At 40.7% G+C, this 15,287-nt stretch overlaps 1 protein-coding gene across 7 annotated transcripts in view; it reads left to right on the top strand.

The window, feature by feature from the left end:
- baz2bb (bromodomain adjacent to zinc finger domain, 2Bb) overlaps positions 1-15,287 on the top strand; it is a 53,811-nt gene that overhangs the window by 26,101 nt on the left and 12,423 nt on the right. For 5 of the 7 annotated variants that reach the window (XM_084361275.1, XM_084361274.1, XM_084361273.1 and 2 more), the window contains exons 3-18: positions 2,194-2,358; positions 5,023-5,208; positions 5,797-5,928; positions 6,149-6,288; positions 6,407-6,613; positions 7,077-7,625; positions 8,345-8,406; positions 8,497-8,927; positions 9,122-9,418; positions 11,398-11,458; positions 12,642-12,750; positions 12,908-13,009; positions 13,461-13,671; positions 14,018-14,110; positions 14,190-14,251; positions 14,531-14,596. In XM_084361275.1, the coding sequence (XP_084217401.1) occupies positions 2,196-2,358; positions 5,023-5,208; positions 5,797-5,928; positions 6,149-6,288; positions 6,407-6,613; positions 7,077-7,625; positions 8,345-8,406; positions 8,497-8,927; positions 9,122-9,418; positions 11,398-11,458; positions 12,642-12,750; positions 12,908-13,009; positions 13,461-13,671; positions 14,018-14,110; positions 14,190-14,251; positions 14,531-14,596 (2,871 nt within the window). In that variant the 5' untranslated portion in view covers positions 2,194-2,195. The remainder of the gene's footprint in view (positions 1-2,193; positions 2,359-5,022; positions 5,209-5,796; positions 5,929-6,148; positions 6,289-6,406; positions 6,614-7,076; positions 7,626-8,344; positions 8,407-8,496; positions 8,928-9,121; positions 9,419-11,397; positions 11,459-12,641; positions 12,751-12,907; positions 13,010-13,460; positions 13,672-14,017; positions 14,111-14,189; positions 14,252-14,530; positions 14,597-15,287) is intronic. The other 2 variants (XM_084361276.1, XM_084361277.1) reach the window with 2 other exon arrangements.

Genomic DNA, 15,287 nt, shown 5'->3' with positions numbered 1-15,287 from the left:
CTTGACAAAATCTTTGCCACCTTGTTGAATATTTAATGTCATTTGTTCAGATTCATAATTGATACACAGATAAGGTTTGAGGTTGAGTTTCATTAGCATACTGGACATCTTAGAATGACAGATGAAGTGTGATGTGGCAAGGTCGAAATTATACCCAATGTTTTTTTTTTTCATCTTTTTTCCTCAATGTTGCATTATAAATATGAAAGCACCTTTGTTCTCTGTTCTGCACAAACTCCCACCCGCAGGAAACGGTGGCCTTTCCAGTGAAGCATGGCTGCAGCTTTCATGTCATTTACGTCTCATCAGTGCTGTTCCTGGTGAGGGATGATACTTGATATTCAGAGGGTAGCTTTGTCTCCTCAAATTAATCAGCTGCTCCTGTTTTCTTGTGCAGAGGAGAATCACCAGGGAGATCTAGGACTTGTTGGTGTAATGTACAATACTCTAACAAGGGCAGGCTCTGAGGCAGAATCTGGGAGCGTGCGCTAAAGTTAAAGAGGATTTCAGATGTGGGCTTTTGTGATCAGTGGGATGTGAAGTGGCATAAATAATGGAAAATCCAGGAAATGTGGTGCTGATGAAAAGAGTACAGTAGTACTAGAATCTCTGCGGCCTGATGTGGATGATGGGCAGAACCACAGAGGTTTGGGAGTCATCAGAGAAAATGGTGGAGACTACGATTAAAGCTTTTGTTTATTCATCTGTATGGACTTGATGTGAAGACGGTGGAAAGATAATTTGCTCCTAAGAGGCGGAAGGTTGCATGTCTTATAAAGGCTCAGTCCTTCATTAGACGATCACAGCTCGTATTGCAGCAGTTTCATAGTAAAGATCAGTAAAGGCTTTGATATGACTGAGTTGTCATCAGGGTTTCTGTTCCATAATCTGGTCCATGTGTTGTGGAAGATTTCAATGTGATTCTACGGAGCGGTCTCTAACTCTGTGACAGACTTGTCGCTGTCATTGTCTTTCGGTTTGGTTTCAGTAAAATACTCAATAAGGTTTGCTTGTCTGCCAGTGTCCGATCTCTCTCGCCTGCACTGTTTGTCAACAATCAACTCAAGCGCGAACTTTAACAGTAAAGCAACAATGAAACAAATGTAAGGGTTGTTTCGTTCATGTCATCGCATGGGCTAGCCTAGAGCCTACAAATTCATTAAAAAGATATCAAGATTATTTTTTAAATGGAACAGTATGGAAATCATTTTATTTTAACCTATTTTATAGAATTCGAATTGTGCTTAGAGATAAAATTATTTAATTATGTCAGACTTCAAAAGAACAGTAGCCTAATTAGTGGGTAACGGAAACCTGGTAGTCACCAGCACCTATTGTACTGTGCTTTACTGTATATATCATTGTGTGTGTGCATGCTGTTTTTCAGCTTTGTTTTATTGTGTGTCACTCAATTACTCTATTTGTGAATATTAAGAATGCAGAATTACATCTAATACTGTAAGTACTCTCAGTACTCGGTACCTCCTCCAAGGCCCAACGGTCCCCTTTATTTGCATCAAATTCTGCTCACTCATAGATATCAGCCACTTAAATATGCCTGATTTTTTTCATCAAGATCCATTCATATTCCCTCAGAAATAAACAAGATTGTCAAAAAAACAACCTATGTTGCATTGTTAAAGAAAGTGAGAAGACATTTTTGGATCCGTCCCTTCTCCTATCCCTTCTATCAAGATCCAAACCAATAGTTAATGGGGTCTATTCTGGGCTGAGACCCATCCTCCATCCAGCTTTTTTTCCCAGAAACCAAGCTGTGACGTCTTCACGTTGCTTGTTTTGATAAAATAAAGCTTCAAGACTCAATCATTTAATATGAGAATCATATAAAACATAGAACAGCTGCAAATTGTGACTTTAAGAAGGTTTAGCAAATGTTTGCCGTTTTAATTTTGTTGATCAGTCGTAAGATAATATCAGCACTAATCATACTTTCCCAAAACAGTACCTCTCAAAGTCAGTAAACAATACTGTTGAATTATCAGCTGCCTTATATGTAGTAATAGTGAAGAACATTTTTCACAAAGGTCATCTCAGTGTTGTTGTGACGGTACTTCAAATGTGTGTCAGTGCGGAATAAAGGCTCAGGGGTGTGTGTGGCATGAGTGGGGTTTCTTCCCTCCCCTTCTTTTCTTGTCTTGCATCTGTTGGTGTTGACTGGATTGTGTTTGACAGATATGGAGTTTGGAGAGCGGCTGGCCTCCCCATCATCAGCCCCGTCCTCCCTTCACATGGCCTCCTCTTCAGCCAGCTCCTCCCCTGCTCCACCCCAGACTCCCTCCACCAAGTGCAGCAGCCCGGCCCCGAGCCCTGCAGGCAGCTCCCCTCTCACCACCTGTGGTACGTACACACAAACACACACACACTACTTGGATGCACACAAGGACTGTTTTAATTGTTCTAATGTGTTCTTTAGTTTCAAGTAAATATTTTTCATTCTTCCTACGTTTTGGCCAGGTTTGTTAGGTTATTTTATTAATCAAAAATAGGTTTTTTGGGGGGTGGGGAAGATATGAGCCATAGAGATATTGCGAGGCTCGTGCTTGTGATGTCATGGGATGTAAACAATAATGGCGTCCTCCTCAGTAGAGCTAGCGTAATAAGCTGGCCTCTTGTCTGTGAGTAGAGGTGCGCTTTATTCTGTGCTGTGATACAGTTGGAGGGTGTAGTTTGGTAAAAACAAAGTAGTTCCTACATGAAACTACTCACAACAAGGTCTGGATTATCTTGAGTAACCAGGTCATGATTTCTGGAAAGAGACAATGCTGTTGAGTTTTTCAAAGGTATTAGCACTAGTGCCATCTAGTTCCATTATATCTAAGAGAAAGCGGACATCTCTATGGCTGATATCTCCAAAACTCTGCAACTCGCAGTAAAACAATCTAGATGAGTAAATAGCACTGCAGAACAGGTAAGAGGAAACTTGTGTATTTTTGATTTTGGGTGAACTGTTCCTTTAATGTTCGAGCGTTCAGTGCTGCAAAGAGCATTAACAGCCGCCCACAAAACAGCCTTAAATTCACAATATATTAATACATGCAAATGAATGCACCATTCTAAGTGACTTCACAATCAGCCTGCACTTTATAAATACACTTCCACACAAACTTTTGAGGGAAGAAAATTAAGAAAAGGCAAATCTATTTGGAGGAAATTTAGTAGAAAACACTGAATTAAAATTGTCCAACAATGAGAGGGCTTTAGACACCTTCTCCCAGTCTTAACATGTTTCCCGACAATTTTGATAGGAATGGAAAAGCTGTTGAATTAATGAATGTCGACAATTAAAAAGCTTTGTACGCCCTTGTGGATGTCTTTTGACAACCTTTAGCTCCGGTTTATCCTGTGTGATTTGACATGTCTGTCAGCCTCACAGTGTGCATGCAGCCGCCGACATCCTCTTGTTTTCCTTGAATACTAATTGTGGTCAGAGCCATTATGCATTGAGCAGTGGTGATGCATAAGCTGTCAGATTACCCCTGACCACAAAATAATGTGCAAATTTACATACCGTGGTTTGTGATTATTTTTTCTTCTCCTTCACGATAAGATGCCCCAAAAAGTACTGTTTTTCTTTGTCATGCTATCACAATGAAGAACACATTAGAGACATTCTCATAAATTATTCATTTTCAGACCCCCACACCAAACGTGCGCAGAAAATTCCTAGGTAATTTATTTTGGACTGAACACTAACTGCTGAAAGCACATAGGCACCTCTGTAGACACATTGCTGTTATGACTATCAAATAAATTCATTTCTTTTAAAGAGATTTCTTATCCCCCGTGGGATGTAGAAGAAAGATATCACACAAATGGTGACGGTAACACCCCTTTGAGTAGAATCACACTCAAGCTTTCATATTCTCAAAATATTTTTGATGGCTTTAACTCTGTGAGTTTTTCAAAGGAAAGTTTTATGCAACACCTTACAGTGACTTCAACACAGTAAGAACAAGTGTCTGATTCCAGATTGACATCTGAGAAAAGGCATGACCTAAAGTAATTGATGAAAGATTCCACAGCTACAGTACAGCAAAAAGCACAGGCACACTTTATAAAACCAAGGCTTAAACCTCAGCGCTCCTAAAGAATAAAGTCAGGGTGGTTTGAGAGTTTCTAGCTCCATTTTCACATCAGTTAAGTTTGCATTGTTGCTGAAATTAGATCCAGTCTTTGCATAAGCACCTTTTCAGTTAATTGTCACTGAAGTTAGTGAGGATTACAGTTAAGGGATGTGGTTTGTAATGTAAACAGTTAAACACAAACAAATGTAAAGCAGAAAGTACAGATGTTGTTAATAATTTCTCAGTAAATTGATCACTGAACCGTAGCTAAGGTAACCTTACACAATGAGCAGCTAATTATGTTTCGTCACTTCAGTTGAGCAGCATATTATCACGGTGTTTAGCCTGGTTAGCTTCGAATTTATACAGAACAAATCTTTGCGTTTCTCATTGAAATGAAGTATTATAATTTGTTAATAGGGCTGGACTAGTTTCTTTAATAGAAATCGTTCTGATACGAAACACTGGATATATTATCTGAGCTGTTGTAAAAGGAAAAGGTCAAGTTGACATCAGCAGCACAGAGCACATTCAGAAGGTGTCCTTTTCTTCCACCCTTCTTTATTTCATATATTCCTGTACACTGTCATTTATATTGCGGGAGTCATCATATTTTACATCAAACAGTGGTATAACTGTCATTGTATGGTTTGTGCTAATTTTCTAAATATGAGGCTGTGCCAGACCCTGAATCATTCATGATTATCATAATGAAAGGATTCTCAGACTCTCCTACAAAATACAGTCCTCAGCGGTCTTTAATGGTATTAACAATTGATGAGCTGAGAAATGAATTATTAAACCATGATATGATGTTGTGCACTGTACATGTTCTGTATATGTAAATAAAATGTCTATCTATACCGTCTATATTAACTGATAAACTAATATGTAAATCAATAAATTATATTTTAAGACTGTTTCCTTTGTTTTCCAGGCCAGTTGCTCCAGATAACAGGGGATGAACGCTTGACTATGTCTGGCAGTCCTAATGGGTTTCCTTCAGTGAGCCGTCCAGCTTTTGGGCTGTACACAACAAGTTCAGGCCGCTCTGAGTTCGGGGGCCTGGGAAGTCTGGGTTTGTCTGCCTTGGCGGCTCACTCCCAGTTTGGTACATTTCCAGGTAGGTCCGATGTTTTATTTTCTATATCTTTAGTGACATGCTGCATGCTTTTTAAAAGGTAAAGACAATAACTATTTTCCATGTCCATGAAATGCAACCAACATTCAGCAGTTAGCGTAACCTTATGTTATCATTTTTGTTTTAATCGTAAAATGTGAAACTTCATTGAATCCGAAATATAAGTTACCTTCTTATACTTTTTTTTTACTTTTCCCACCAAAGATTTTGATTTTGACAGCATTTTCATGTAAAAAGTAATTAAAGAAATTCTCAGTGATACCTGATTGTCTGCCAATTTTATCTGAGTGACACTCAAAGTAGATGGATGGTTTTAGAAAGCAGATGCTGTTTCAGAGGAATGCTGCTCTTGAGGAACTGTTGCAGCTTTGACATCTCTAGCTAGCAGCTCTAATATAAACCGATGAAATCACAGTCTGTGGAATGCACTTGTTATCAATGCAAAACTATATTTTGACCCAAGTGATTAGTGCTCCTCTAAAATGCTGGCAGATTGGATTCTCTGCATATCTAGATAGTGAGTGGCTATTTATTCCTAACTGAACAGTATCTCTCTCTCTCCCACTCCAGACTGGTGGCGGCCATCTGAAGCACATACCAGGGGAGCAGCAGCCTTCTTCCCTCCTCTTATGGGTCTGCATCCTATGTTTGCATCAGCCTTCAAGAGCCATGATTCTGCTTACATGCAGTCACGTACCTCAGGTAAAAAAAAAAAAAAAAAGAACTACCTCCTGCCTGAGGTCATACATGTTGTAGTAGTTTAAAGAGGCTCCACACAGACATAGCATTATAATACTCATGTTAACTTTATTGTCCTCCTAATGTATTTGACTCATATTGCTTGTTCTCATTCTAAACAAATGCACAATGCCAGTTCCCTTAGGTGTAATAGTGATTGATAGGAGTGCTGCTTCTCCTACAGGGAACTCTGCTGTGAACAACACTTCATTTCCAACAAAGGGAAACACGGAGAAAACTCAAGCCAAGAGTAGTCGCCGTCAAATGAGCAGCCAGGATCTGAGCCAACTGCACCAGAAGACCATTCAGAAAACAAAGGAAAAGGTTAATACAGCATTTGCTCAAGCACTTCAGTACACCACATGAAAACTAATAGTTGTCCCTGACACCCTTTCTCCTATTTTCACTTGATTAAGGAATGTGGACTTTTATTTTTGTTTAGAAACCCAACAAAAAACCACTTGAGACCTCCAGCATGAGCGGCAGCCAATCGGGATCATTGTCAGATAGCTCCAGTGATGGCGAGGACAGCAGCAGTGATCCTGATGACATGGAGGAAGAGGACAATGATGAAGATGAGGATGATCAGAGCAATGACAGTGAGGACTCCGATTCAGAAAAAGACAGTCCAGAGAAAAGGAAAGTTGAGGTAAGTGTGTTTAAATGTTCTGCTTGACAAAGACACGTTTAGTTTCTGTTTGCTTTAGTTGATTGATCTGCTTTGAATCTTAATTGCTTAATTCCTAAGGTTTTATTATTTTTACTCTTCGCCATTTTTATCTAAGCTTCCTTTTTAGGTTTCTTTGTGTATAGCTCATTTTGTCTACATTTTATTCTTGGTTATATTGTAAAAAAAAGTCTCTGCCTCACTGTGCTTCTGAGTTAGAATATAGTTTGAATGAATTTTGTAAGGTTTTGTGTCAGAAAAGTAGAAGTGTCCTTGTGTAAAACTCAAGTAAAGGCTAGTTGGATTGTCAAAAGCAGCCATGCTGGTGGGTGGCAAACTGGATGTGTGTGCTACAGTAGCTGACTGAGCTGCCACTGTGAGCATCTCAGTAGGAGCTGACATGACATCCTGTCTTCTCCCCGTTTTTCCTCATCCTCCTACTCAGCGGCTGACACAGAACACTTCTGAGAGTAAAAAGAAGAGACCTTCCTCGACTGACGGGAACGCAACTCAAGACAGTCACCGTGACATTGTTTCTTTGAGTTCCTTGTACCGCCTCCAGTCCTCGTCTCATCCTGCTGGCCTGCCACAGTCCTCTGCGCTATTCCTCCAGAGCTGCAGGACTGCAGAGGAGGAAAGCCAGAAGCACATCAGTGTCATCCAGGCCACAGGGTTGGCAGCCAGCAACAGTCCCCTAGCGCAGTCCCACAGGGACGCCTCACCTTTGCCCTTCTCCAACTCACCGAAGCACCTCTCTCGTTCATCCTCACCAAAGCATAGCCCTGTCTCCTCCTCCCCCAAACCTCTTTCTCTCTGTTGCCCTCCGAAGCCTCTTCACCTCTCTTCTTCACCCAAAGCACCAACGCTGTTAGCCTCACAAAAGCCCCGACATAAGCCCAAATTCTTGATTCCCTCTCCAAAGCGCACGCTGCTTCTTGATGGCATGAAGGAGAGCAGTGGATTGTTACACTTAAACAGTTTTAAATTGAACAAGGTGAGTTATATTTGTTATTAACATTACTGCGTTGAAGCCGAATTCCACCTACGGTAAAAAAAAACATTGACTGTAATGAAGCATAAACGTATTTCTTATCCTCTTTTGTCTGATTAATTGTCCTTCAATGTTTCTGTCATGAAATAAATAACAATCTGTGGGGAAAATGAATGCTTCTACACTATTATCAGGGCTTTTATTGTACTACATACGAGTCTGACCGCCACATGACTAGACGTGACAGTGTGTTTAGCTCCACTGGGGATGCTTCACAAAATTGACAAGCAATTAGCTCTGTTATGCTTTGGGATGTTTGTTATCAAGAGAGAGAAATCGGCCTCTTTTAAAGGACTCTGTTATTGTCAGTATTTTAAAAAGGAGGGGAATTTGTCAATAACAAGAGGTTTTTAATTCATATGATGGTGGTACATTAAATACAGGCTTTTGATTGCCAGAGCATAACAATAGCAACAAATACAAGATGACAGCTAAAGTCGCACGATGGCACTAAGCCAAACAATTTGAAAATATTTTCCACAGCCGCCTTTTTTTCTTCACTGTTGTTGACAGGCTTGAGTCTGCTCTTCATTGTCCCTGTCTCTTATTACACCTTAAATTCTTTCATTCACAGCCCACAGCAATGTAATGTGACTGACAGTTTGTGTAATTACTTCCTTTTTTTCTTTGTTTCCCTTTCTTTTTCATTTTTATACATGAAGCCCCTCCATTCCAAGGACTCTGTGGAGCAAGTGTTCTCTTTGCGACCCAAGAGCCAGAACTGGTATAAAAGTCACAACAATTCAGCATCCGTATTGTCTCTGCCACATTTCTCGGATACATTGAGCAATCATTTACCGTCTCTCCCACACAGCAATGACAACAATCCATTCCTGAACCACCACCACCCTAATGGAGTGATCCACACTGCAGTTCAGGATGCCCCCTTGGCCCTCATCACTAAACCTCGCAGCCAGAGCAGCGTCCCTGCTAGCAAACCCCTCCATGCAGCCACCAGCCCTCCGTATCCCATGCCTATCAACTTGAGCACTAGTACCAAGGATATTACGCGGAGATCTGCTTCCTCGCTCAAATCTTCTGCCTCATCTGGTGTTGCTCACACACCAAGGAAGAGTCCCAAGAGCCTCTCTAAAAGCAACTCATCCTGTCCACCTGTAGACCTGGTCCGGAGCAGTGAGTCTGATATCCACAGCAGCAAAGACTCAGACGACTCTTTAGGAGATGACTATGATGACGATGATGGGGATGATATTGAAGATGAAGATTCTGGCAGCAGCCTGTCAGGTTAGATTGAACAGGCCTTTCTTCCTTTCTTTAATTCGATAATAAAATGCCATTTGTGACGTGTTACTTCAGATATAAGCTGCTAAATGAGGCTTCTTCTAGAAATTAGCAGCCCTCTGTACTGTATGGTCTGGTTGTGAGAAGAATGCTAATTAGGATATCATTTCTCTCTATCACACTGGAATCCCCTGCAGAGTCGGAGAGCAATCTGGAGAGCGACTCTGATGGCTCAGAGGATGATACGAAAGAGCGTGGTGAGACCGAAGCAGATAGCGACACGGAGAGGACTCCTCAGAAACTCGCTAAAACGTCCCTGTCCGCTCACAAGGCCTCTAAGAAAGTCTCGGCCAACTGCTCCCTGCTCAACCTGCAGATCATCAAGCCTCCTAGTTTACCGAGTAGCCTGCTCAATGCCACCGCAGTGACCAGCTTAGGAGCACTGAGTAACCACAGCTCCATCTCGCCATCCTTCTCATTTGCCACATTGCCAGGTAACAAATCTGTGTACTAAAAGACCAAAAACATTGTCAACTTTTTCAAGCTTTTAGGAAAGTGTTACTAAGATAACAAAGCAGAATCATGACCTTAGTCAGCATGGTGAAAATCCCCCCCCCCCCCCTCTGTGTTTAGTTGGTAGTCCAGGCTTTTTTGTCCTCCCACCTTTCTTTCTGTGGAAAAGGATGCATATTTTTCCAGTATGAAAACATGGTTGCTCATTTCTCAGTAGTTCCAGTTACAATGAGCTCTCTGGAAGAAATTGGTTGCGTCATTGTTTTGATTGTCCGCAGCAGCATTTGCTTTAATAATCCAGGCAGATGCTTTATACATCGGATACCGAATGAGTCACGGAGCATATTATGTTACTAACGGAGCCAGAATCTGACTTGACATAATGGGATAGTATTAATTTCTTGTACCATTTAGTCCTACTATGGAGTAATAGAAGAATCTTGTCACAGCTATTGCCATGAATTACTCTTGATCTTAGAGAAACATGTTTACATTTATACAATTAGAAATTTTGATGGTTTATTTTACACCAACAACAGGCTTGTCGCTGTACAAGCTCTCTTCTTGTGTTTTTCTCTTCTCTTTTGTTTCAAAAGGTTTGAATATTGTTTGTCTAGTATTTTATGTTAATGTCCATGCCTATAGGGTATTGCTGACCCTGAATTGAGCTAACCTACTGTGTTCTACCACAAAACAAATAAAACTAGCCCTGGTTGTATGGTCATTAAAAGGTACTATGTGAAGCATTTACTGTACATGACATTAATCGCTTTGTGTTGATAATATGTGAATGGATTTAAACCGCTGTTAGAGCTGAACAGGTCGTTCTGTCAACCAGGAAAACTGTCACAAGCCGCTGTATCAGCACCGGGCAGCTGGCTGTTTCTTTTACAAACCAACAGATAGAAAAACACAGGCACAACCAGAAGATTCAGCTCTATGCTTGACTCAAACTGTTAACTCTGAGTTCCTCAGATATAACGTTAACACTAATGTTAAATTTGCTGTGGTTTCATCTAAACTGGGTTAGCATAAGAATACCAGGGTAAGCCAATCAGAGGGATTCATAATCACAGCTACAGCATCAACAGTGTGCAGGACTAGCAAACATTAGCTTAAAAAATTGTCATCGAACGATCCCCAACCACCACAACAAAAACACAAAAGTCCAAAGTCAAAGCTAACATTACTGCACAGATTGCAAAATATGTTTTGATATTGTGGTTTTAGCTGGCTAATGTTGGCTAACATTAGTTTAGAAGTAGAGTCTGTTATTAAGAGGAGCTTTTCTGGCCAAATGGGAGCAGGGGAAAACTAGGGTTAACATCAGGGAATTCAATTCAAACTAACACTAACAGAGTAACTTTATTTACCTCAACTATGAACATGATGCTGGTGAATTGCGTTCAGTCTCATGTAAGTCATGTCACTGTTTTTGCAAAATGACTATTGCAGCCCGCTTGGAGGCAAAGCGGGCCCAGCTTGGCCCTACTCCAGAACAGGTACATCGTAAGCACGGCCAGGCTCAACTCGGCGCAGTAAAACTGGTGATGGAAAACCGAATCGTCGCGGTTTTGTTTGATTTGGCGCATCCAAAATTGCTGGTGGAAAAATGACACAGGATTCTCACTTGGCCCACAGAGTGTGAGCATGTGTGTGACCAACAGGATGCTGCCTGCTGTTCACTTAACTGCCACCGGTGTCATTAATATCAAGGATTTTCTGAAAAATTCACATAGTACCTTTTAAGTGAAGTCATACAAAGTAAATTTTGCTATACATTATGTCAAACATTTATACACAATAAATGTAAATGTCTGACAGGGTTTACCTATTTTGGGGGTTTGATACCCTCCTTATTTTGTCTAGTGGATATATCTATAAATATGGCAGGTCTGTGTTTCTGCTCAGGTCCCCTTTGAGGTGCCAAAAGCGCTGAGTCATTTCTCTTGTTTTCCAGGATCAGGGAAGAGGAGGAGAGTAACGGATGAGAGAGCGCTGCGGTTGCCTCTTGAGTTTGGGTGAGATATCGTGCATGCACTTCATATTAAGACAAACACAAACTTTTTATGGTTTCACCATGTTCCATTTGTTCTTCCTGTTACACTTCCTGCATTGTTTGTGTTTATGCAACTGGCGTTACAGTGAAATGTCAGCTCACTGAAGGCTGACAAGTGACCTATCGTAAAAGGTCATCTGCAGTCATCTTTACTTTGTGGAGCAGCGTAGGACACATGATCTCCCATGGCAAATATTATCATATCTCCGGGTTTGCCACATAGAACAGAAATGTGTTTTAGAGAGGTTTCAGTGTTGACAACTCTTTACCCAATAAGAAATTATACAAAACAGTCTATTCTCTCAGCAATTTAAGCCATTAGTCCATTGGCAAGATTACCATTTGTCATCAGCAAATCCATGTGCAGAAGTGGGCAAAAATGTGTGAATATATGTGAAATTGGGAAAGAATCAGACAGTGCTCTCAGGGTAAATACTGTAAATGTTTTGAGAAAGCACCATTAGAGTTCCTGATTTGAGCACAGTGGTGTCTTGATCAGGAGCTAAATAGAAGTAGACCACAAAAAACATCCTAGCCTTCTTTTCAGGGGCCTGAAAATCCCCCGTCTTAAGCAGTAAGTCACAGTGGGCAGGAAATGAATTGAGGCCCAGCGGTTCAGCATCAAGGGGTTAATTGCACCCAGCCTGCAACACAGACATGCAACATTAGCAGCTCCCTGCCCACAAATTCTGCAGCCTCGGATCAGAGCGCCTTTCATCTCCTGGGGATGTTTTTCATCAGGAGGTTCACAGGAAACAGAGGCCACAAGCCCATATTTCAGCCCCCTGCTCTGTCTGGAGGAGCAGCAGCCTACATGTCTGTTCTGTAAGTCATGGCTGCTCTCCAGCGGAGCTCATGGGAACTGAGGGGTTGCCCCATTTGGCACATGGCCATTGAGGGGTGTGATTACTGAAAGGGTCAGAGGACGACAAGGCCACAGACTGCACAATACACAGCTGTACAGACATCATTTTGTCTCGTTTCCTGTTGTGAATAATAGGATAATATGTATAATCTGTCCCAATATTGGTGCTAGAAACATTCAGGATATAACATGTATATTAATGATGAGTGAAAACGGCACACTGCACAGTGGTTATGATATTGTTCATGTATTAACTATGTATGTACTAATTTCTTCTCAGCTGGCAGAGGGAGACCCGAATCAGGTCTGTGGCAGGTCGTCTACAAGGAGAGGTAGCTTACTTTGCTCCATGTGGGAAGAAGCTGCGTCAGTATCCTGATGTAATGAAGGTAAATCTAAAACATGTATTAAAAAAAACAACTGCACATGCTCACTGCATCAGTATAGCATTATATAATTGCCCTCGGTGGGGGGGAGTGATGGACCAGTTAATATGGCTGAAGGTTCCACTGCTTTAATTAATACACATTTTTCTTTTGTCTGCAGTATTTACTCCGCAATGGAATAACTCAAATCTCACGGGATAACTTCAGCTTCAGTACAAAAATTAAAGTTGGTGACTTCTATGAAGCCAGAGAAGGACCAGAGGTAACTTTCTATTTGTTTTTGTGTTTTGTTTGACCTCTAGTTCATACTTGAAGGACTAATTCTGCAAAAACATGGCATTTTTATAGCTTTACTAAAAAGCCCACATCTGTGTATGTTTTGTCTGAGAGATAATTCAGTTACACTCACATTGTAGTTGAGACCAAAGCATATACATTTTTCTCAGATGTTCATTATATTATAGGAGACATATTACTGTATGCTCATTTTCAGGTTCATAATTTTAATTTGAGTTGCATTTTCAATACATTGAAAGCATGAAAATTTGGGTTGTTAATGTAGGAAAAGTACTGTGTTTTAAAGCCCCAAAGCTGTAGCTGTAGGTAGTTACTCAAGTCAAAGTGAAAATCCATCAATAAAGGCAATGATGAGATGAGAAGTTTTGTTTGTTTTTGTTTTAAATGTGTCTTTTTTTCTTCTAATAATAATCCAGGGTTTACAGTGGTTCTTGCTGGCAGAGGAGGAGATCACTCCCAGTATCATAGCGATGGATGGGAGGCGCAGCCGCTGCACAAAGTCAGAGCACCAGTCGATAGGCGAAGCCTCCGGGGCTAGACAGTGGAAGTCTCATCCGCTTAATATTGGTGAAAATAACTTCCAAGATGTCAGTGATGCCAAGCTGCTACGCAAACTAGAGGCTCAAGGTCAGTTTGCATCTTAGAAAACTGTCAGTGGCATCTGTTCAGGAGAAAATCAACCATTAAGTAGAAGTTATTTTCACATAGTGGTTTGGTGCATTTATCTTTTTTGGAAGGTTAATTGGCCAAATGAAGCTAAAGTCATATCACTTCCTGATACTTTATATACATATAGTAAAAACCATGTCAGAGGAGTCAGCAAAGTTTATTTCTTAATGGTCTGTTCGCCATTATTACACATTACCTTGTTGCAAAAAAACTTCTCTAGAGAGTACCCGCTGGTCAGTTTTTCATAAAATTTCTTAACTTAAAAGTATCTGTGATTTCGGTAACACGTTTCATCATGTTGCAGAAATAGCTCGACAGGCGGCTCAGATCAAAATGATGAGAAAACTGGAGAAGCAGGCCATGGCACAAGCAGCCAAGGAGGCAAAGAAGCAACAAGGTAAACAGCTGCTGTCTAGTCAGAATCTAACACTACATCATAATGTTGTGTTCAAGCCTAATTTGTTTGTGTCTTCCAGCAATGATGGCTGCAGAGGAGAGGAGGAAAAAGAGGGAGCAGATGAAGATTCTTAAACAGCAAGTAAGGCTTTTTCTTTGCGTGCATTGTTTAATTTTCCTTGCATAACCATCTGCAGCTGCTCTGTTCATATCCAGTTTGTGCCTCAAGGTGAAAAGGTTTTAAGCACTCTTGAATTGCTTTTGAAATCCTTAAAGGAAGTTGCCATCCTTCGAAATGGTGCACCTTCCTCATCTGCATAGACCCACTGTGCTTCACCCTGCTCCCCCCTCCCCCCGCCACTCTATAACATGCATGACTTAACAGTTAATTCATTTGATCTTGCCCTCATCCTTTTACCAGGAGAAGATCAAGCGCATTCAGCAAATTCGTATGGAGAAAGAACTCCGTGCACAGCAAATTCTCGAGGTTCGTCCTGAAAGTTATTGCAGAAACATTCTAAAACACTTCCTTTCTGCTGTTGATAGGATTTTTTAAAAAACCCAACCAAAGGCTATTCCTAAATTATGTGCTCCTGCTTTTCGTCACATCTAGTGAGTACATGTGACTAATGCTTAATTGGTTTTTTGCAAAAGTGCCATTGAATATGAAAATCTCCTCAGACCATGATGGAGCTTAATACAAAATACAGTATTTCATTAAGTAAGAGGTGGCCCAGAGTTTACCATGGCTAGGTGAAATACCTATTTTGCATTCGCTCACTAATAGAAGCTGTGAAGTATTTTAGCTTTTATAAATCAAATTTCAGTTGACACGCTTGGCAAGCAGCTCTTAACAGGATTTTGTTGGGGCTATAATTACTGATAGAAATTTTACTTAATTTATTCTTGCTGCCTGCTGGTGTTTCATAATAACTGCAGCCAATTTGTCTTTCAGTGTTAATGGAAGGAAATAATCGTCTCATTGCTCAAGATTTCAGTATGTTAGACTTATCGTTATCAGTCAGCAACTGGCTCTATTCAACTTTCTGTGGAATATTCTTTATTGACGGCATTAACTGTCAAACAGATTGGGGGGAAAAAAGCAATCTTGCAAACGTATACATAATATGAAGTACTGTACAACGCTTAATTAATATCTCTTTTACGAACCGGATTAA

This window comes from Pagrus pagrus (genome assembly GCF_965226575.1).
Source record: "Pagrus pagrus genome assembly, chromosome: 9".
Taxonomy (NCBI): domain Eukaryota; kingdom Metazoa; phylum Chordata; class Actinopteri; order Spariformes; family Sparidae; genus Pagrus; species Pagrus pagrus.
This window is presented reverse-complemented; position numbering and strand designations above follow the sequence as displayed.